The sequence below is a fragment of the Notechis scutatus genome, chromosome 14, assembly GCF_049901735.1.
Source record: "Notechis scutatus isolate UNSWTSFEM ecotype Mainland chromosome 14, rNotScu1.2, whole genome shotgun sequence".
In the NCBI taxonomy this organism is placed as follows: Eukaryota; Metazoa; Chordata; class Lepidosauria; order Squamata; family Elapidae; genus Notechis; species Notechis scutatus.
Window position 1 is genome coordinate 5,090,845 of NC_142022.1, and position 23,598 is coordinate 5,114,442.

At 45.7% G+C, this 23,598-nt stretch overlaps 1 protein-coding gene across 6 annotated transcripts; it reads right to left on the reverse strand.

Annotated features, from left to right (window-relative positions):
- Positions 1–999: 999 nt before the first annotated feature.
- On the reverse strand, positions 1,000–23,523 carry PELI3 (pellino E3 ubiquitin protein ligase family member 3). 6 transcript variants are annotated; one of them, XM_087943541.1, is made up of 7 exons: positions 23,291–23,523; positions 11,819–11,995; positions 9,097–9,226; positions 7,967–8,068; positions 5,731–5,928; positions 3,194–3,382; positions 1,000–2,161 (listed from the first exon to the last, which is right to left on the reverse strand). In XM_087943541.1, exons 1-7 carry the CDS (start codon positions 23,404–23,406, stop codon positions 1,562–1,564), a joined length of 1,512 nt encoding a protein of 503 aa, XP_087799667.1. In that variant the 5' UTR covers positions 23,407–23,523; the 3' UTR covers positions 1,000–1,561. The 6 variants fall into 6 exon arrangements, with proteins under 6 accessions (XP_087799667.1, XP_087799670.1, XP_087799669.1 ...); XM_087943544.1 differs by having other exon boundaries at positions 23,286–23,348; XM_087943543.1 differs by lacking the exon at positions 23,291–23,523 and adding an exon at positions 19,396–19,498 and having other exon boundaries at positions 11,819–11,971.
- Between the last annotated feature and the right edge of the window lie 75 nt (positions 23,524–23,598).

The window sequence follows — 23,598 nt, forward strand, 5'->3', positions numbered from 1 at the left end:
AGGTTCTTGGGGTGGGGTGATGCACGTGCACCCCTTGGGAGATGGCCTGTGCAAAACCCTTTTTCTCATTGGCTGAGCTCACTCCATAACCAAGAAACCTTACTAAAGCTTTCACACATTATCCAACAAGTAGTTTCAATCTCCAGTTACTTTCTGGTTTGTAATATCCTATGTTGGGCTGACACAGCCTCTTCGCTGAACTTATAACTTAACCAGCTTAAAAATCCTGGTTAATTGGAAGCGCAAAACAGGAAGCATGTTAGGGGAATCCAGAGAGATCCTACAAGACCCATACCCCACACATGCACATTTCTTTCTAAGGTCCTTTTTGGGATGGAGAAATGGAACAGAGTTTATCAACCTTGGCAGCTTTAAGATGCGTGGACTTCAACTCCCAGAATTCCCCAACTAGCTTGCTTAAAAGTGGACTTCTTTCCCAGCCAGCTTGCTTTGAGAAAGGGGTGGACTTCACCTCACAGAATTCCTCGGCCAGCATGTTTAAGGTGGGAAGACTTCAACTCCCAGAATTCCCCAGTCAGCTTGCTTTGAGAAGAGTGGACTTCAACTCCCAGAATTCCCCAGGCCCCGTGCTGACTGGAAAATCCTGGGAGTTGAAGTCCACACATATTAAAGTCGTGGAGGTTGAGAAGCATCGCATTGTAAAGTAAAAAATGTTCCTCTCAGTTGGAAGAGGAGAGTTTTAATTTAGACCCAGAGAAGGCCCCCCTCCCCAATTCCAACTGATGACTAAGAGAAAATTAAAATAGAGACGTTTTGATGGGGTGGCGAAGGTGTTGCCCTAGAAACCAGGCGATTGTGAGTTTTAGGCGTGAAAAGCAGTTTAGTGACTTTGGGCGCAGCCTTCTCTCTTAGCCCAATTCATCTTGCAGTTGTGGTGGTGGTGAGGACGCTACAAGGAAGGATCCTTACGTATGCCACCTTGAGTTGTACAAAATAAAGGCGGGAGACAGTACATAAATAAGAGACCCACACCGAATAATGGATATATATATATCTATATATCTCTGTGTTAGCAACAGCAAAGCTCTCCTGGGCTCTCCCCACCGATCCAAACACGGATCTAGGCTGGGTTCACACAACAACGCTAAACCTGGGTTAAAGAAATCGCAACGGCTGCGTGCAGATCGCCTACAATGCCCAAGCAACGGATTTCGAGTTGAGCTTTCTCTGTCAATTCATACCCTGTTTGAAGATAATCGGCTGGCTTTCGTAGCCCCTGACCCCACCCCACCCACAAAAAATGAACCCGGCAGTCCCCCGTCGTGTGAACCTCGGCTTCTCAGAGACCTGGTTCTAGGTGGGAAGAAGGGAAGGACTGGGCCATGGGGAAGGGCGAGGACGGGGAGGAGGACCAAGGAGAATCCGTCTCCCCAAATTGGAATCCACCCCCTCCCACACTCCCACCCACCCCAAAATGCTTGGATGGGAAGAGATGCGGTGGCCGTCCGCCGATGCGAAGTCCAGTACAATCAAATGACGCGGTTGAGCGGTCCACGGCGGCCAGCGGAGGTTGTGGTTTATATTCTCCCACTGTTTCCCCTCACACCGGGCTGCGCCGCCACCCCCTCTTCGGCTTAGTCGAGGGTCCCTGGAAAATGAGTCGCACGAAACCCTGCTGGCCGGTCAGCCAGGTGCCGCAGAAAGGGCAGGCGGCGTGGAAGGCATGGGTGCCGTGCGGCAGCGGGATCTGTGACCAATACTGGACAGTCTTGGCGGAACAGACGTGGCCGCAGGGGCAGAAGGCGTGGGTGGGGCGTCCGGCGTCCAGATACAGCCCGGCCTCGCAGCCCAGCCAGAGAGGCACGTAAGGACCCAGCCGCCGACACATGGGGCATTCGCGCTCCAGCCCCCCTTTCTCTTTACGGAACCCCCAGTTGTGAAAACCGTGGACGTGGCCACAGTTGATGTAGACCCAGGGCTGCTGTTTTTCCACCACACCTCGTTGGGCCAGGCTCGGGAAGGCCAGGGTGCTGAAGCCCACCGGGCACTGGGGCCGGGCAGCGTTGACCTCTTGACGCAGCAGCTCCAGCTGTTGCAAAGTTGGGGTGCGCAGGAGACCTTCCGAAGTGCGCCAGAGGAGCGTGGCCCCGCAGAGGTCAATGAGGGAGCCGTCCTCCAGAATGTTGGACTCCATTTCCACCTAGCAGGGAGAAATAGAAATAATAGAAGAAATAGAAGAAAGAATATAGAAATAGAATATAGAAGTGCTGGAAGGGACCTTTGAAGGCCTTCTAGTCCAACCCCCTGCTTAGGCAGGAAACCCTATTCCATTTCAGACAAATGGTTATCAAATCTCTTCTTAAAAGCCTCCAGTGATGAAGCACCCAAAACTTCTGGTGGCAAGCTGTTCCACGGGTTAATTGTTCTCACCATTAGGAAATTTCTCCTTTATTCCAGGTTGCTTCTCTCCTGGATCAGTTTCCCTCCATTGCTTCTTGTCCTGCCTTCAGGTGCTTTGGAAAATAACTTGACCCCCTCTCCTTTGTGGCAGCCCCCAAATATTGGAAGATATTATCATGTCACCCCTGGTCCTTCTGTTCACTAAACTTAGAGATACCCAATTCCTGCAACCGTTTTTCATATGTTCTATCTTCCAGTCCCCTAATTATCTTTCTTGCTGTTTGCACTCTTTCTCTTAAATCTCCTCTTTCTCCCAAGCTTTATACATCTTGAGTTATAATCCCCCTCTTGATGGATAAATCTTGACTTTTAATCCATTTCTATCGTCTTTTTAGTGTTGCCAATAGAAAGGGAGGGGGGGGAAAGGGGTTTTGAAAGAGCAGCGCGGCAGCTTGGAAATTAAAAGTGCATTCCATAAATAGTTTTTCAAAGATAGTAACTAGGTGACTGAAGTTTCTGCCACGCAAAATTCTAACTGGAGAGCATGGTTGATGACTCTTGGCTATGGAGGTGTCCCATTGGAGAATATGAATTACGATACACCCAAGGGATGGGGGGAAAACCAGGGTCAAAGGTAACAATGAATGATGTGTCTCAGAGTTGGCTGCACCCAGGCAGTACCGGCATGTTAACTCCCAATAAATCCTTTTGAAGTTTTGGAAGTTTGGCTCGAGACTCGTGATTTAATTGGGGTAACTGCTGGAATCCTGACACTCTCAGTGGATAAACCTTGACTTGCAATCCACTCTCCTCCGTTGAGTTGCCAACCTACCAGCTTTCCCCGCTGCTGTGCCGAGCGACTGTCCCGCAAAGCGTAGACATTCCCGCACACCGAAATCTCCCGCCAGACCCCCGGGGTGGAGTCTTCGCTAAAACCGCCGTCGGGGTGCATCACAAGCACACCGTTCGTGGTCAAGCCATCCATGAGCCCGTCGGGTGTCCTCCATTTCGCAGCCCTCTCCTGCCAACGAGAGACGTGGCATCAATGTCCAGTTTTAAGGTCCAGGGTGGACACCCCCCCCATACCCACCCCCCCTCACTCAAACCTACTCAAGTCAAAGACAACCAGACTCTAGTTACAGCTGTTCGTTTAGCAACGGTATGAAGTTACCACACACGTTCAAACATTCTCATTGCCATAGGTGAGAATATTTTGGGTTTAAATGTGCATTCGGTCAGTTGCTGGTTGCAAAAGCAATAAGCACCCTGTTGGGTCCATGGAAAAATAAAGGTAGTCCTTAAATGGTTCACTTAGCGACCACTCAAAGTTACAATGGGACTGAAAACAGTGACATGACCATTTTTCACACTTACAACCATTGTAGCAGCCCTGAAATCACGGGATCAAAATTCAGATAGCACTTGGATTTATATACCACTTCACAGTGCTTTTACAGCCCTCTCTAAGTGGTTTACAGTGTCAGCCTCTTGCCCCCAACAATCTGGTTCCTCGTTTTACTGACTTCGGAAGGACAGAAGGTTGAGTCAACCTGGAGCTGGTCAGGATTGAAGTGCTGACAGTGGGCAGAGTTAGCCTGTAATACAGCATTCTAACTACTGAGGAAGGAAGGAAGGAAGGAAGGAAGGAAGGAAGGAAGGAAGGAAGGAAGGAAGGAAGGAGGGAGGGAGGGGAGGGAGGGAGGGGAGGGAGGGAGGGAGGAGGGAGGGAGGAAGGAAGGAAGGAAGGAAGGAAGGAAGGAAGGAAGGAAGGAGAGAGGAAGGAGAGAGGGAAGGAGAGAGGGAAGGAAGGAAAAAGAGGAAGGAAGGAAGGAAGGAAGGAAGGAAGGAAGGAAGGAAGGAAGGAAGGAAGGAAGGAAGGAAGGAAGGAAGGAAGGGAGGGAGATGAGAGGGAGAGAGAGGGAAGGAAGGAAAAAGAAGGAAGGAGGAAAGGAAGGAAAAAAGGAAGGAAGATGAGAGGGAGGAAGGAAGGAAGGAAGGAAGGAAGGAAGGAAGGAAGGAAGGAAGGAAGGAAGGAAGGAAGGAAGGAAGGAAGGAAGGAAGGGCAATAGCAATAGCACTTAGACTTATATACCACTTCACAGTGCTTTACAGCCCTCTCTAAGCAGTTTACAGAGTCAGCTTCTGGCCCCCAACAATCTGGCTCCTCATTTTACAGACCTCGGAAGGACGGAAGGCTGAGTCAACCTTGAGAGTGGTGAGAATTGAACTGCCAAATTGCAGGCAGCCGGCAGTCCGCAGAAGTTGCCTGCAGTACTGCATTCTAACCACTGCGCCACCGTGGCTCAGATGCTTGGCAACTGATTCATATTTATAACCTTTGCAGTGTCCCGGGGTTACGTGATCCCCTTCTGTGACCGTCTGACAAGCAAAGTCAATAAGGGAATCCAGATTCACTTCACAACTGTGTCACTAAATGATGCAGCGACTGTGGCAAGGAAGTTTCGTAAAACGGGGCAAAACTCGCGTGCCGCCGTTGTTAAGGGAATCAGTGCAGTTGATAAGTTAGGAACCCGGTTGTTAAGTGAATCTGGCTCTCCCGTTGACTTTGCTTCTCAGAAGGTCGCAAAAGGGGATCACGTGACAGTTCCCCCCCGGGGACGCTGCAATGGTCATAAATATGAACCAGTTGAACCAAGTGTCTTAATTTTGATCATTGATGCTGTTGTGGTTAGCTGGCACCAGGTGCAGACGGCTGAGGAGAGCGAGGACTCAGATGAGGGGCCAGGACCAGTAGAGAGTGGACTGCTGCCTTCAGAGATTGTGGGAGCTGGCAGCAGCGATGAGGAGGTTCCCGAGGAGCCTGTGCCAAGTGGCGTGTGCACGCAGGATGATTCGTAGAAGAGAACAGCTGGAGTGGCACAGTCGACTCGGGAGTATGTCTGCAACATAATGGCCCCTCCTTCAAGAAGATAAAAGCCAGCTGTGAAGCGAACGTTCTTTGCAGAAGGCAAAGACGTTTTGAAACTCAGCCTCGTGAACATCACAGTTGGTACTTGAAGACTCTTGTGTTGTAAACTATTTTCTTATCTGTTGGTTTTTGGCAGTCTTGCAAAAACTTGGCAAGGCTAATTAGTTGGAAGCAGCCTTTTAATCTGTGAAGAAACAGAATTCAGAGATGAAACAGCAAAAGGTTGGGCTGCTGTCTTTGTCTTGTGTTGGGTCTCTTGGAAACAGGTTGGGTCAGAACAGATGCTGCAAAGGTCATAACTGTGAAAAATGGTAATAAGTCACTATTTCCAGGGCCGTTGTAACTTTGAACGGTCTAAGTGAACTGTTGTAAGTTGAGGACTACCTGTACACACACACACACACTTGCACGCACACAGAGCTGCTTGGTGACTCACTCACTCCAAGGAAAATGTTGCGGGAAGCGTCGAAACCGGCAGCGTAAATGCGGGCGGTGTACGGAGGGTTTCTTTCACAGATGACCCGGCAGGCAAAGCGGGATATAGTACTTTGGGCTGTCTGTCCGTCCACGGATGAGTTGGTGCCCGGCGTGGTGTCGGTCACCACAAAATCGATCATGCTCTCCGTCGAGCGGCCGATCTGGGAACAAAGAAATGTGTCAACTCATAAAATATTTCTATGGTCTTTTTAAGAGTTGCCAACAGAAAGGAAGGGGAGGGAAGGGGTTTGAAAGAGCAGTGCGGCAGCTTGCAAACCGAAAGTGCATTCCATTCATAGTTCTTCAAAGATAGTAACCAGGTGACTGAAGTTTCTGCTGGGCAAAAATCTAACTGGAGAGCATGGTTGAGGATTCTTGGCTACGGAGGTGTCCCATTGGAGAATATGAATTATGATACACCCAGGGGGTGGAAGAAAACCAGGGTCAAGGGTGACAATGAATTATGTGTCTCAGAGTCGGCTACACCCAGGCAGTGCCGGCATGTTAACTCCCAATAAATCCTTTTGAAGGTTTGGAAGTTTGACTCGAGACACATGATTTAATTTGGGGTAATTGCTTGGAATCCTGACAAGATGGGGAGGAGGAGATGCGATTCAGCGATCAAAACTTTTAACAAGAAGCGAACGTTTTTCTTTTATCATAAAGCAGACATTTTTTTCCTTCTTTTCAAAATGCTGGTTTTATTTTTCTCTAGCGGTTGATCTAAGGTGGATTTTTTTAAAATTGCTGTTTTTAAATTATTTCTGTGTTTCTGGCCAGCGTACAGGTAAGTCTTCGACTCACTATCACAATGGAGCGCTCTCTGACCTTCCCACTGAAGTGGTACCTATTTATCTACTCGCATGGCCATGCTAGGTTGGCAGGAGCTGAGGTGAGGACAGGAACTCGCCCTGTCATGTGGCACTCGGGTCTCGAAACTGAACAGCTGGCTTTCCAGCCGACAAGCCAAGCCTCTTTGACCACTAAGCCACTGTGCTGCCCAGTCTACTGTGTGTCAGGGTTCCAAGTAATACACCCATAGCAAACACAATTCCGAGGCAGGTAGGTTCCTCAAAGAATCATTTTATTGGATATACCATATTGGCACAGGCTGGTGAAAACCAACTCTAAATGTCCCCGTGGTTTTCACCTAATTAAAAGTAAGAGTTTTTGTTCCCCTTCAATCACATGATCCAATCAGGGTGCGACCTGGTTGCTTGGGCAACATCACTCCTCCTTTCTTCAGCAACCTGTGAGTATGTCCTTGATTCTCAAGAGAAACTATTTTGTTTTGGCTACCAAACCCCAGCTATCACTATTCACCCCTCCCTAACCCTCATCTCCATTGTGGCAACCCTGGAGCCTCGAAATGGCCTCAGTCAGGCTGTTTTGACCAAGACTTCCTGAGACACCAACAAACACATATAAAATCCAAAACCCTTTTTATTTTAGTTCAATGGCTGTGAATTATTGTCATTCACAGCCCGGAATGAGTCTTAACCAGTTAAAAATAGTCCCAGGCACGTCTGCCAAAATTCTTCGGGAGACATCTGATAAGAACGCACCTTATCTTACTTGAAGTGCTGCCAATGACTAAAGTCCCAATTAGTCTTTCCAAAACCAGAGAACAAATTCACAATTTCGGGCTTGACACACGGAGCTTTTAGAGTCCAAACTGATCAGAGCGAATGACTTTGCTTCCTGCAAAGGTTTTCCTACCTTTGCTCCTCCTTTATGTCTTATGGGAGGGGCCAATCACCTCCAAGCCTTTCTCCCAAGTCGCCCCTTTTGTCTTAGCTGCTCTTGCCTTCAGGCAGTTCTGCGCATACGCACACTGGGAACAGGCTCCCCTTGTTCCTCTGCCTCGCTGCTGCCAGACTCTGGAGGCTCCAGAGTTAGCACATAACTCCCCGATGACCCTGGCCCCATCTCTGTATTGGACACAGGACCCTTGTCCGAGGCCTGCCCAGACTCCCGGACTGGCCCCTATTCTTCCCTGCTGTCTGATTCTGCTTCCATCTACGCAGGCTGCTGGTGGACCACAACACAGGTCAGCTCCAGAGTTGACACTGTGAGTCCATCCCACCCCCCAAATTTGCCTTTTATAGGGGCTAAACAGCTTCCCTTTGGACTGTCCATCACATCAGCTCAGGAGGCCCAGCAAAGGTTTTCCTGCCCTCCTCCGGACTTGATAAATACCTGGAACATGTCCGTCTCGCCATCTTGAGTGTATTCGACAATGACCGAATGGCTTCGGGAAAGCGTGTAGGAGATACTGTGCTGACCTCTGTCGCTCAGCGCCTATGGGACAAGATAAGGAGTCCTCGACTTACAACAGCTCATTTAGTGACCATTCAAAGTTACAATGGCAATTGAGCCCGAGATTTTTTTAAAAATAAATTTTATTAATTTACTATTCATTACATTTCTTAGTGCTTAATAAGCATTGTCTTTTCTGGGTCATTTAATTTGCTTAACAATAGAGATTCCATTCTGACTCACTACCCCTTTTTTTTCAACCACTGGCAGAATAAGTTCCACGTTTGATAATATTCAGTATCTTCTTTCTGTTTGATTATCTTGTCTTTCTTAAGGTCAGTAAAACCCAGACTGTTGGGGACAGGAGGCTGACTCTGTAAACTGCTTAGAGAGGGCTGTAAAAGCACTGTGAAGCACTGTCTAAATGCTATTTCTATCTATCTATCTATCTATCTATCTATCTATCTATCTATCTATCTATCAGCTGTGATAGCTCAGTGATTGGAATGCAGTATTGCAGGCTAATTCTGCCCACTGCCAGCATTTGATCCTGACCAGCTCAAGGTTGACTCTGCCTTCCTTCCTTCCAAGGTCGGTAAAATGAGGACCCAGATTGTTGGGGGGGCAAGAGGCTGATTCTGTAAACCGCTTAGAGAAGGCTGTAAAAGCACTGGGAAGCAGCATATAAGTCCAAGTGCTATTGCTATTTATTTATTTTTATTTATTTATTTATTGAATTTATGTTGCCGCCTATTCGCCCATGGCGACTCGAGGCGGCTTTTCAGAATGTAAAACCGTATTTTTTAAAAAAAACAATAACAAAATAACAAAAAGAATCAAATAAATTAATAAAGTACAGTAGAACAAAATCTGGAGAGAGAAAAAGGAAGTCTTTTACTACTATTCACAGCAATTGGTGGTGGTTCTGGATGGGTCAGGGAAGGCATTTTGCCCATGCTCAGAATCCCTCTTTACACACAGCCTGAGATTTCAATCGCTCCCCCTGTGAGACCTGGCAATGTCATTGCTGGGTGTGGGGGCGGAAGTGGGGGGACATTTCTGCGACTTACTTTGGACATCAGTGGCGTGGAGATATGGTGGATGACGTCGGGTTTTACCCCGTTGGCTTTGGGTCGCTTGTAAAGGGCCAGCCGGCTGCGGTGACGCCCTTTGTCTCCATTAGCCAAAGAGCCATTGTACCTGCATTGGGAGAGAGATCCCGACAGCGACAGTTACGAACCTGGACAAGATCAAACACAACATCTCTATCAAAGTCAACCAAGCCCAATGATCTTACTGGATTCCCACTTTGTTAAAAAAAGAAATGGGTTGAAGTTTAAAGGCACAAAGATGTTTTTTTTAAAAAAAACCAACCTACTCTAAACTTGGGAAAATTGCAAAAAGGAACGAAAAAAAACAGTACAGAGAGAAAGGGAATGGAAATACTGTAAAGAAGAAAGGGATGTACAGAAAGGACTTCCCCTTCCATCAGGACAACTTGAAACGATTGGAGCAACTTATCGCCTTTTCTACAGTTTCAACCCAAAATCTCTTCATCTCATAGCTCGTCTCTTATCTTTTTTTAGCAAATAATAAAGTCTCATCCTTTGGTCTTAATCAGCAAAAGTCCATTAAGAGTTACCAGAAAAATCTCTCTCCATCACTCTGTCTTTTTTTCTTTCTTTCTTTCTTTCTTTCTTTCTTTCTTTCTATCTATCTATCTATCTATCATCTATCTAACTATCTATCTATCTATCTATCATCATATCTATCTATCATCTATCTATCTATCTATCTATCTATCTATCTATCCATCTATCCATCTATCCATCTATCCATCTATCCATCCATCCATCCATCCATCCATCCATCCATCCATCCATCTATCTATCTATCTATCTATCTATCTATCTATCTATCTATCTATCTATCTATCTATTCAGCTATCATCCGTCCTCTGTCTATCTGTCTGTCTGTTTATATAATTATCTATCCATCCATCTCTCTCTCTCTATCTTGCTGCCTATCTATCTATCTACCCATCCATCCACCATCCATCCATTGCTATCTACCTACCTACATATCTATCCATCCATCCATCCATCCATCCAATCAGAGGAGGAGGTGTCTGTTTCTCTGTCTATCTATTCATCCCTCCCTCCATCCCTCCCTCCATGATAGGAAAGCTAACACAACCAAGTTTCTGGTCAGCTATAATATCTGGATTTGGAGTCAGGTCAGTCAAAGCTTCTCTTTAGCTCTCCTGAGCTGTGAAAAATGTAAATTTCTACCTGTGGATCTGTGTATAGGTCTCTGTCTCCTACCTGGAATACTGCATAGATCTAAATTGTGTGGTTGGTCTGCCGCCTTACAGTTTGTGCATTGCATGGAGCCCAACACATCTTTTGCAAAAAAAAGCATGGCAAGGCTAGGAAGCAACCCAACTAGATGGTCTTGCAAAGTTCTGCTTACCCTCTGCCCCAAACATGCCAGAGCGGCGATATTTGAAACCAATAGAAAAATGACAGACTTGGAAGGGACTTTGGAAGTCATCTAGTCCAGGGGTTGCCAACCTCTTGGACCTCAGGGACCACCAAACTCATAATTTTAAATCCCGCGGACTAGAGACCCCAGGAAAATCCCCCAAAAAGTCTGCAGGAAAATTCCCCACCCCGTTTTCCTACCGATCGATGATTCTTTATTTGGGATCGCAGGATATTGTCTCCAGCTCCATTCTCGGTGGCGGTGGCGGGGAGACTTTTGGCTTCATGCAAGGAAAGCAGCAAAAGCAGCAGAAGACTTTCTTTCTCTCCCCCAAACTCTGCCAGAAATGAGTCTTTGCCGGTGCAGCCTCTTGGAGCAGGATGCCTTGCAGGGTCCCAAAGACTCATTTCTGGCAGAGTTTGAGGAAGAGAAAGAAAGACTTCTGCTGTTTTCCTTGCGTGCAGACAAAAGCAGAAGAAAGAAGCAGCCCGGTGGCCAGGCCAGGCAAGTGGGGCAAGTTCCCCCCCTCCATCCTTTCTCTCCTCCCCTCACTACCTCGTGTTGTGTGCAATGCAAGGGACGCAAGCCTTGTGTTCCCACGGCCATGTGGGCGGCACAGCCTTGTGTTCCCGCACAGCCTGGATTAATTGCTTTGGGGGTGACATTTCTCTGGGGACCACCAACATTTGCTTGCAGACCACCAGTGGTCGCTGGCCCACTGGTTGGCGACCACTGTTCAAAACATGACTTATGACCATTTTTCACACTTATGACTGTTGCAGCATCCCCACAGTCATGAGAGGCCAGGCGAGGAGATGCGTGCCTCAGTATGAGTAATGTTGAGTTGGCCATGCCCAGCCAGTCACATGACCACCAAGCCATGCCCACCAACTCAGCCATGCCCACAGAACCGGTTGTTAAAAAATCTGAATCCCACCTCTGGTCGAAAGTATGAAAAATGGTCATAAGTCACTTTTTTCCGTGCCATTGTAACTTTGAATGGTCACTCCACACAAGCAAAGTACCAGCAAAGGAGGGGAAAAAAACTCCAGAGAGGTTCCTGAGACAGGAAGTCTAGTCCTGCAAGAATGTAATAAGGGTTAACAGAGAGGCAGTTTCTGTAAGCAACACCAGAATGTTTCCTTCCTGCCTTCCTTACAGGATTAGCCCAGGAATTTCTTCTAATAACCGGTTCTCCGAACTGCTTAGAATGTTAACAACTGGTTCTAGCGAATAGGTGCAAACTGGTAGAATCCCACCCCTGCCTCAACAAGAAAAAATAACCTAGAAAAAAATGGTTTAACTTACCCCAGGACAATCAATTCTCCGTACTTCACTGGTTTTTTGGTGAACAGAAGACTATCCCCTGCCGAAGAGTAAAAACGCCCATTCTGGGCACAGGTGCGACGCAGGTGCAGCGAATGAGAACTCACAGCTTCAGCACTTCCTTCAAGCACCATCCTAGGAATACAGAGTTGTGTGAACCTGGAGGGGAACGCAGGTTTTTTAATTAAAGGTACAGGGGGGGAAAAGAAACTTTCTTTGGCTTAAATTCTTGTGGCCATTGGGAGTTTTGCAAATGTGTAGTTTGGCACGGAGAAACAACCCCCCCAAAAATGAAAGAAAGGAACGAAGAAAAGCAATGTTTAAGGATCTCAGGAATGCGTGGCAAGCAAAGTAGATTTGGCAATCAGGCCGAAGTGATGCAGCATTGTTTTCTTTTTAAGATTTTTTTTTTAAAAAAAGATCCCTAATTGAGTCTGTAGTTCTGTTTATTCTAAGGACTAAAAGCCAGTCTGGATCAGCTCCAGGAGACAATCCGGATGGATTTCCTGACTTTTAACAGCTTTTAAGATGCGTGGACTTCAATTCCCAGAATTCCCCAGCCGTCTATACTATGAATTTTTGGAGTTGAAGTCCACACATCTTAAGCCAAGAAGATAAAGCGACTTAAATTGAATTGGACTGGGGAAAGATATTAAAAAGAAAAATAAATATGACTTAGACAATTTGCTACTGTCTTCTTTGGAGATTAAATTTTTGGGCTTCCCAGTTTGCTTTTTCTGGTGGAACTTCCATCCGAACGTTAACCAGGTTTGGCCTGGTTTAACGATGCAAGATTATAGCTAAAGTCAGATGTTTATAGCTAAAGTCTTTTCAGAATCCTATGCACTTCTATCTTAGCACAGCACAAGATGTAGTTTTTTTTTCTCCTTGCGCCACAACACTCCTGGAAGGCAGGCTCAGTGGAAGATATTGCCCCAGAATCCCCCAGGGCTTTCCATAGCTGTGGGAGGATTTGAACTGGGTCTTATATATCCTCCCCCTCGCCTGGCATCTTTCCAGCGTCTGAATGCAAAACCTGGGTTTGTCTGAATGCCTAAAACCTCTTCAACACCATCCCTGGCGGACAAGCATCCATTTAGCCAAATTGCAACAGCGCTGAACCAAAAAACCACAAACAAACAAACAAACCACAAACCAGCGACTTACCACCGATCCTCGCATTTACAACCGTCGCGGCATGCCCACACGGTCACGTGATCAACATTCGGGAAACCTTGGCAACCTTGGGTATATTTACAACGGTTGCTGTGGTCCTTGGGTTTTGCCGATTCTTCTCTCCGACAAGCCGAATCGTCACGGGAGCCTAAACCCTAACCCTAAAAGAACTGCTTGATTCACTTAACAGACGGAGTGACTCGCTTAACAAACCGTGGCAAAAATAAAATAAAAATGATAAAACCGGGATCAACTCACTTAAAAAAAACAACAACCCTCGCTTAGCAACGGAAACTCTGGCCCCCAACTGTGGTCGTAAGTCAGAGACTACTCATATCGGTTGAGCCTGGCTAGAGATTGACTCTCTAGGATGCAGTGAGCAACCACAGCCTAGCTTGGTGCTCTAGACATGCTCAGAAATTCACGGAGACCGAACGTCACCCAGCAATTCTTCCCTTCTCTGCATGGCTTTGTTGTTTCTGCGATATTGGATTTTTTTCCTCCTCCTCCTCCTCCTCCTCCTCCTCCTCCTCCTCCTCCTCCTCCTCCTCCTCCTCCTCCTCCTCCTCCTCCTCTTCTTCTTCTTCTTCTTCTTCTCCCCCCTCCCCAAGGATTGTAAACACATTTTGCATCTCCGGGTTTCAAAAGGGTTCTTCCCAAGTTGCCATGGCGACAGCCCTAAACTACCTCCGCTGCTGTTACTACGGCAGCATTTCAGATATTTAATGCCTCTCTGTTGCCAAGGCAACATGCTCTTTTCCATCCTGCTCCCCACCAGAAAAGGAAGCAGTCGAGGCTTGGTGGTGTTGGGGGGAATAAAAATATTTTTTTAAAAAAAATTCAACCATCTCCTGTTCCGGATCTTGGGTTTAGTTTAACCAAAACCTGCATCCTTTTTTTTTTAAGGTTGTTGTTGGGTTCGCAACGTGGCCTAAGCAGATAAGGTTAAGGGAAAAATCTCACGGCTGCATTCACACAAACAAAAGCCAGAAGAGTTTGAACCTTGGGGTTTTGTTTGGGTCTTTTTCCCCCTGGCTTTGAGTCTTGTGTGAACGAATCTGTTTGGTTTGCGGGTGTTTTACAGCGGGATGCCATTTTGGACGAGGGATGAATTCAGGCACAAAACTGCAGGTCGTGTGTGAACCCAGCTACGGCAGACACGCAGAACATAATAATAATAATAATAATAATAATAATAATAATAATAATAATAATAATAATAATAATCCACCTTTCTCTAACCCCAAGTCTAAGAAAACAGAATGGGGATTTTGCAAAAGGCCACACTTTTTGCATTTCCTCCCCTTACTCTAGAACACAATAGAGAACACGCCAAACCTAAATGGCTTTGCGCCAGCTCAGTAATCTTAAATCACTCAGAGAATACGGAGAAAATAACAGCATCTGTCTCGCCTTTTCTTTTTTTTTTTAAATAAAAATAAAACAGACACAAAGCAACAGAATCAACCCTCCCTTGTTTGCTCGCTAGGATCCTGAACTGAGTGTGTTCTTATTACCTTACATTTACAGATCGCCGGATTGGTATCTGGGCCTTAACACTTTGCAAAATTGCTCCTGCCAATAACTGCAACGACACCAAACCTAGGTTGCAAAGATGCAAAGATCCTTCCCCGCCCCCCACCCAAATAAATTAGATTTTTTTTAAAAAATCATCATTTATTGGAGAGAAACCCCCATTCTGGCTTAGGGTCAATTATTTGAAAGGCTAACCTCATTCCTTTTAAAAAGTAAAGCTACCTCTCCTGAGAAGCAGAAGAATTTTTAAAATAATCCCTAGATTATTTTGTGGGTGGGTGGGAGGAGGATATTTGTGGGCACTGTCACAAAATGGCTCCTGGGGGGAAGGAAACATGCGGGTCTCCCAATATTAAGATACGAGGGGCAAAGCTCGTATTTTAATTTTGGAAGAAAGCCACAGTGCTAGAGGGTGGTGTTTTTTTAAAAAACCCAAACCAAACCAAAATTAAATAATTATTCCAAAATGCAAAATCTCAGAAGGGAAGGGGTAAGCACCCCACTGGAGACCATCAACTCTGAAGTATTGCTAGAAGAGATGGAGGGACAGAGAATGCTTGGAAGAAAGAGGCAGAAATTAATCAAAATTGTGCAGACTTAATTCCAATTTCAATGTCTTAATGTGGAGTTATGAATTTTGGAAGTTTGGGATTTAAAAAAACAACAACTAGATTTTGCCAACCCCTCTGCCAAATTTTTAAGATTTATTTATTTAAGATTTTGAGCCAGAGGGACAGGAAGAGGCTGTAAAGGATTAAACTCCAAATTTATTCCTTCCTTCCTTCCTTCCTTCCTTCCTTCCTTCCTTCCTTCCTTCCTTCCTTCCTTCCTTCCTTCCTTCCTCTTTCTTTCTTTTTCTTTCTTTCTTTCTTTTACACTTTCTCCCTCTCTCTCTCTTTCCTTCCTTCCTTCCTTTTTTCCTGTCTGTTTCTCCATCTATCCATCCATCTTTATTATTTATTAAATCCGAAATGGGGGCTTAAGCAAACCTCTCTTTCTAGATGTGTGGACTTCAAACCCCAGAATGCTCAGCAACGGCTGTTCTAGCTTGGAATTCTGGGAAATAATGTCGACCCATCTGGGGAATTCTGGGAGATTAACATCTTGGTGAGACAGCCAAGTTGGTTCAAACAATAAACAAACCATCATAATGAGAATATATATATATATATATTGTACAGGTACACACACACAAAATAACTCCAATACTGAGATTCTAACCGGATTTGTAATCATATATTGTGCTTAAACCATGGTTAGTCAGGCATGGCTGTTGAACAAAGCACAATTGACTTAGTTCTCATTATACACAGTGCGCTAAATCTGGGTTCATAATCCACGATAATTGGGATTCCAGCCATTGGGCAGATCAAAATCATTAAATTACTATACATTATGCCAATCACAATAACTCCAGCCAATTAAACACCCCAATACAGATTAATAATGACTGATTCATACTAATATTTTCCAAACACAAAAAGCGAAAGTTGGTTAGATTACCGTGGACCTTACTTAATGGTGGTTTTAAGAAATTAATCTAGCATCCCGGTTTGGGATGATATACTACAGCATCAATTTCACTGCAGAAGCTACATTCGCACAGTTTTTAAACCCATGGTTCTCAACCTTTCTGAATTTACAACACTGGATATAATATTAATTCTGGGGCAACCCAGAAAATTATGAATCATATGTATGTATTTTTTTCAATCTGTAAGACACAGTTTGATGGGAAGTGTTCGATTTTATGAAGCATACCAGCGCAATACTGAATATAAGTAATCTCAACTTATAACAGTTCATTGAGCGACCGTCGACATACGACCATTTTTCACACTTATGACCATTGCAGCATCCCCATGGTTATGTGCTCCACATTCAGACACTTGGCAATTGACTCATACTTATGGCAGTTGTTCTGTCTCGGAGTCACGTGATCGCCTTTTGCAACAAGGAAATTCAGTAGGGAAGCCAGAGTCATTTAACAACCACATTATTAACTTAACGATTCGCTAAACAACCATGGCGAAAAGGTGGTAAGATGGAGCAAATTCACTTGACGTCTGTTTCACTTAGCAACAGAAATGTTGGGCTCAGTTGTGGTCATAAGTCGAGGACTACCTTAGGTGGCTTATACAAGATATACCTATTTTTTTAATGAAAATAAAAAGCAACAAAAATTTTGTGGCACATTACATACAAGCCCACAGCACAACTACCTCAAGATTACATGGTCCAGGATGTGGTTTAGGGTATTGTGTGAACACAGCCAACAACAAGGGATCAGAAAACAATCTGAAATCAGCTTGCACACAAGAAGGTTTCCCCGTTTGCATTACAACTTCCAATTTTACATGTTCTGGAAGCCCCTACTTTTTCCAAACTGTCGCAAAAGACGAAGTAAAAACATAAAAATAAATATTTTCCTTGATTTCAAACTGCCGCCTTTTTGCCCTGAGTACAGCACTGCTAGCAACAACCCCCAGGGCACAATCTGCACGTGAGAAGCTATACAATACGGAGTGCAAAAACACACCTTTTATATATGTATGTACACACACCACACACACACACACACACACACACACACACACACTATCTGCACTTGAGAAGCTATGCAATACAGACTGTTTATATACAAACAGTCCATATTGTGTAGCTTCTCATGTGCAGATTGTGTGTACACACATACGTACATATATATATATATATATATATATATATATATATATATATATATATATATATATATATATATATATATATATATATATATATATATATATATATATATATATTATACACACACACACACATATCAATTTAGAGGCAGGTAAGTTTTTCCTCTTTTCTTAAAATCGAGGACAAGCACTTTTTTTGGGCAATTGATGGTTTTTGGGAACTCTGGATTTTGGGGACCAGGAAAACCTTAAATTGATCATATATTAGGAACACACACACACACACACACACACACACCACATACACACACCACACACACACACACACCCCTGATGAAGCTTTCCAGAAAAGTTTGGCCTGAAGGACTTTTAAAAACATTTTCTACATTAGCAAAGGGACCCCCAGATTTTATAATTTAAATAGAGAAACGTTAGTTTGCATGGATGTACAGATTAAAATTACTGGATGAAATCAATCTATGATGAAATCAATCTTGAAATCAATCTCCCTAAGAATCAACAAAGACTCAGTGACACCTAATCAACCAACCAACCAACCAAATGATAAAGTAACCACCAAAATAAAAGTGCCCCGGAGCATGTGCAGAATATATTTCCAAGGAGCCCGTAAGCTTGAAGGAGGAATCTGTGCTCTTTCTGCAAGGAAAGAAAGCAGAATCCTCTTTCTGTGTTGGCTTTGCTACTGGGGAAAAAAAAAATCAAATCCAATGATCATTTGGATGGAAGACCAACAGGTAAAGCCATACGAGGAAGTCAAAGAAACACAAAAACAATCCTGGGGGAAAAAAATAAAAATAAAAGCGAAGATCAGCCTGTTTCATACCGTACCCCAAAATTAAAAGAAAATTAAAAACCCAGGAAGGGGTTCTTAAACACAAGAAGGGTGCCAGCCAGAGATAAATGTTGGCTGAGGGTTCAAGGTTGAAGAAGTGACTCCGTTCTCCAGGACTGCTGAAAGGACAACCTGTTGTGGAACAGACCTGAGATGGCTGGTCCACTAGCCCAGGGCTCTCCAACCTTGGCCACTTTAAGCCCGGCGGACTTCAACTCCCAGAATTCCCCAGCGGGCCAAGGTTGAGGACCCCCTGCACTAGCCTGCATGTTTATTCCCATCTGAAATCTGTTCAGTTGACTTCACCGCCTCCATTGACCCAGGTCAGGCTAACCGTAAACAGGTGCGTTCACACAACCAGCCAAAGGTTTGGCTTTGCCAACCCTAATCCCACTTGGTTGAACGGAGGGAGGCTAGTGGTCGTTTTTTGCAGAAAATGGAGGGTTCTCCTAGCCCGAGTTACCCAGGTTGTGCGAACGCAGCCAGCATCCAGGTTTGGGGAAGAGGAGGGGGCTATGGGAATAGGGGAGGAAGGGGGCCGAAGGGAGGAAAACCAAGTCCAATCCATTGCAATCAATCCAGGTTTTCTATCCCTTGCAAGCCCAGAGGTAAACAATGACAAATCCACGGGTTTTGAGGATTGGGGAGGGAGGGGGGAGGGAGGAAGAAGAGGCGGGTGGCTGAAATTGGAGGTGGGGCCTCAAATATTGGGGTGCAGGGGGTCTAGGAGAGATTGGGGTGCCCGCATTAGGGAACAGAGGCATGAAAAGGCAGCCGGAGGCGAAGAAAACAACAGAAGAAATTCAGAGTCATTGCTCACAGCATCTCATTTTTTGGGGGCGGGATTAAATGGATGTTAGGATTAGTAATTCTTGACCAGTTTTTTTTGGGGGGGCAGTTGGGGTCCCAAGGAGCAGGCAGGGGTCCGGAAGCCCCCATGGACGTCTAAAGAGAAGCAACAGGAAAGGTGCCCCCTCCTTTTCTCCAGATTGGAGGGTGGGGGGCAGAAATGGGGGTGGGGGGTTAGGAAAATGCCTGTCTCTTCCCCTCCCCCGTCAGATTGGCAGGTGAAATGGGGAGGGGGCTGAACCTCTGCAGAAAGGGGAGATTTGAGGGTGCAGGGGGTCCCCACCAGAATTGCAGAAGGTCCGGGATTAGAAAAGGGGGGATCTAGCTGTGCGAGGCTGCCCCTGGCCGCCCCCTCCCTCCCAATAGGGTTGGGGGGTCTGCCTCCCCGCCTCTTTCACCCTTCCCCCCGCGCCACTTAGACGCCCCCCACTTCCCCCCTCCCCTGCGGCGGGTGTTCTCACTCAGCATCCGCCGCTCGCGTCGGATGGAGACCCCACCATCGAGCCCGATCGCCGCGGCTGGTTCTCCGACGCCGGGCTGAATCACAGATTCATTGCCTCCCCCACTCCCTTCCCTCTCTCCCCCCCCCCGCCCTGCCACGACGCTCCGCTCCCGGCGATGCGAGTCTGCAATCCACGCAGCCGCCGAGCCCCCGCTCCCCGTCCACCCCCGCGCCGAGAAGCCAGGGAAGAAAGGGAGGGGGGAACCTGCCCGCCCTCCCGCTCCCCATCCAGAAAGGGGAAGGGGCTGGTGGGCTGCCTTGGGGAGGGGGAATCTATCCATCCATCCATCAAAGGAGGGGGTATCTATCTGCCTCGCTTATATCATCTCCATCCCTCCATCCATCAAACAAGGGGTAATCTATCTATCTATCTATCTATCTATCTATCTATCTATCTATCTATCTATCTATCTATCTATCTATCTATCTATCTATCTATCTATCTATCTATCTATCTATCTATCCATTCATCCACCTATCTATCTATCCATCTATTCACCCATCCATCTATCAAAGGAGGGGGTATATATCTGTCTCTCTTATTCATCTCATCTATATCTATCGGAATCTATCTTTCTATCTATATCTATCTATCTATATCAGTGTCTGTCTGTCTGTCTGTCTGTTCTATCTATCTATCTATCTATCTATCTATCTATCTATCTATCTATCTATCTATCTATCTATCTATCTATCTATCTATCTATCTATCCATCCATCCGTCTATCTATCTATCTATGTATCTGTCTGTCTGTCTGTCTGTCTGTCTGTCTGTCTATCTATCTATCTATCTATCTATCTATCTATCTATCTATCTATCTATCTATCTATCTATCTATCTATCTATCTATCTATCTATCTATCTATCTATCTATCTGATCTCCCCCTTGGATGAATGGATGGATGGATGGATGGATGGAATATGCAGTCTTCTTTCCTTGGGGGATAAATAAATTGATATGGATGTGAATATGCACAGACACACACACCTATTTTCAATATTCTTGGAATGCCTAGCAAGACAGTCCAAAATATGTGTCTTTCTGGAGGGGGGTGGATTTCATTTCATTTTAAAAAGGTGCCCCCACTCGGCTTTTCTCCCTGGCCAGCTCTCCAAGTAGCTGACGTGAAGTAATCCCAAGAGGAACAAAAGGATAGATTTGTTGGGTTGGCGTCACCCAAAGGGATCGACCCTTTGTATGTTTGTGTGTGGGTCCTTGTGTTTGTTGTGTTTGTGTTTGTGTGTGTGTGTTGTGTGTGTGAGTGAGACCTTCCCTGAGGCATGAGGCGGGGAGTTAGATGAATTGCAGAACCCTATTGGTTGGTTAGTTCCCAGAATTCTCAAGACCTTGCTGGCAGGACAAGGGGGATTGTGGGAAGTCAATTCAAATTCTTCTTTTTAACTGTGGAATCTTTTGCAAAAGAAATTGGGGGTGCAGCCAGAATAGGAAATGGGGTCGCCAGGCCTAAATTGCCTACTCTGGAATAGATAATGCAAGGTTATCTCTGGATTAATGAAGAGCATGGAGTTTGAAAGGAACATTTATTTGATTTATTTTTTTTCTCCTATTTTTGTAAAATAACTAAATAACAGTCTCCTACTTTCCACACAACAACAACCCTGTGAGGTGGGCTGGGCTGACAGAGAGGGACTAGCTCAAAGTCACCCAGCCGGCTTTCATGCCTAAGGTGGGACTGGAACTCCCAGTCTCCTGGTGATTGGCCCAAAGTCACCCAGCTGTCTTTCACTTTTGACCAGAGGTGGGATTCAGATTTTTTAACAACCGGTTCTGTGGGCATGGCTTAGTTGGTGGGCATGGCTTGGTGGTCATGTGACTGGCTGGGCATGGCCAACTCAACATTACTCATACTGAGGCATGCATCTCTTCGCCTGGCCTCTCATGACTGTGGGGATGCTGCAACCGTCGTAAGTGTGAAAAATGGTCATAAGTCACTTTTTTCTGTGCCATTGTAACTTTGAATGGTCACTCCACACAAGCAAAGTACCAGCAAAGGAGGGGGAAAAAACTCCAGAGAAGTTCCTGAGACAGGAAGTCCAGTCCTGCCAAGAATGGAATAAGGGTTAACGGAGAGCCAGTTTCTGTAAGCAACACCAGAATGTTTCCTTCCTGCCTTCCTTACAGGATTAGGCCAGTAGTATCTCCTAACAACCGGTTCTCCCAAGTGCTTAGAATGTTAACAACCGGTTCTAGTGAATAGGTGCGAACTGGTAGAATCCCACACCTGGGTATATCGAACGCAGTGTAGCCATCCTGGAGTTTCCTCCGCCATACAAACCAAAGTGAAAAACAAATAACATATTTACTACTTATACATTGCTAGTATTGTACAATTATTTTTGACCAACATACTCATTCTAATCCATATAGAATATCTCATTCCTGGTCTATTTAGCCTCGTTATTTCAAGTTCCAACTCCCACCTTAGTTCCAACCATTGATAATATCTATTCCAAGTGTCCTAATACTCTATCTCCCCTTTGTTTTTTAATTCTAACGTTCGTCTGTCCAGTTCTGCACAGACTAATATTTTCTTTAATATCTCCTTTTCTGAAGGGGTGTTTTCACTTTTCCATTGCTGGGCATATGCCATTCTCACTGCCGACAGGATGTGTAATATTAAGTACATTGACCCTTTACTATAACCATCTGATATGATTCCAAATAGAAATAATTCTGGTTTAAATTCAGTCCTGAGATCGGAGTCTTTTGTCATCGTAGGTTTAGGAGGGCTGTCACAGCTAAGTTGGCTAAAACGTTCTCCTAATTTAAAACTAGTTTGCGTATTTACATGGACTGTCAAAAAAAGCACCCAAGTATAGAAAACTAAATTATAACTACAGTATTGCAAGCTGTCTTGAGGTTTTATGCAAACAGAAAAGGAAGCTGTAAATGCACCAATAATTAAAAACACTCGATGATATGGATGAGATTAAAAGTATCCGTACGTGGAGGACTCTAGTTTTGCTCTATGACAGTGTTTCTCAACCTCAGCGTGAACTTCAACTCCCAGAATTCCCCAGCCAGCATGGCTGACAGCGGAATTCTGGGAGTCAAACTCCACCCAGAAAGCTGGCTGGGGAATTCTGAGAGTTGAAATCCACCCATCTCAAAGCAAATTGGGGAATTCTGGGAATTGAAGTCCACCCATCTCAAAGCAAATTGGGGAATTCTGGGAATTGAAGCCCACCCATCTCAAAGCAAGCTGGCTGGGGGATTCTGGGAATTGAAGTCCACCCATCTCAAAGCAAGCTGGCTGGGGGATTCTGGGAATTGAAGTCCACCCATCTCAAAGCAAGCTGGCTGGGGATTCTGGGAGTTGAAGTCCACCCATCTCAAAGCAAGCTGGCTGGGGGATTCTGGGAATTGAAGTCCACCCATCTCAAAGCAAGCTGGCTGGGGGATTCTGGGAGTTGAAGTCCACCCATCTCAAAGCAAGCTGGCTGGGGATTCTGGGAATTGAAGTCCACCCATCTCAAAGCAAGCTGGCTGGGGATTCTGGGAGTTGAAGTCCACCCATCTCAAAGCAAGCTGGCTGGGGATTCTGGGAATTGAAGTCCACCCATCTCAAAGCAAGCTGGCTGGGGATTCTGGGAGTTGAAGTCCACCCATCTCAAAGCAAGCTGGCTGGGGGATTCTGGGAATTGAAGTCCACCCATCTCAAAGCAAGCTGGCTGGGGATTCTGGGAGCTGAAGTCCTCCCATCCTAAAGCTGCAGTATCCGTGCTATAAAACTGAGGTTTCTCTTTCCTCTGAAGACCTATATCCCCCCCAAACTTACTGTTTTATTTCATTGGACTTGCCTGATTATAAAAACCAACCAACAAACCCTACTCTGGCCGGTCCTGGAAGGATCTGCGTTCAAGTCCACGTTGCACCGTTCCCACAACCCGATGCCAACCTCGCAGGGCTGTTGTGCGGAGGCAGGACGGTAAGGAGCCACGGCTCATTCTTCTGGCTGCAGGTTCAATGGCACGGAAGCCTATTCAGCCCCCAGGGGCCAAGAAGACGCCCGTGGGGAGAGCGCCCTTTCCAAGGGAAGTGATGCCTAATGGTCACAGCCCGAGGCCTCACACACACACACATACACACACACACACCCTCCTCGGCCCTTCCCCGCCATTCCTCCAGCCCAGGATGTT

What these genes read in the sequence shown, in the direction of transcription:
- PELI3 (XM_087943541.1), bottom strand. Translation starts at nt 23,406, where the DNA reads ATGAGCCGTGGCTCCTTACCGTCCTGCCTCCGCACAACAGCCCTGCGA. An exon ending in TCCTTCCAGGACCGGCCAGA is followed by an intron (nt 11,996 to 23,290) that starts GTAGGGTTTGTT and finishes GTTCCCCTCCAG; the next exon opens with GTTCACACAACTCTGTATTC. An exon ending in GCGAGACGGACATGTTCCAG is followed by an intron (nt 5,929 to 7,966) that starts GTATTTATCAAG and finishes CTTTGTTCCCAG; the next exon opens with ATCGGCCGCTCGACGGAGAG.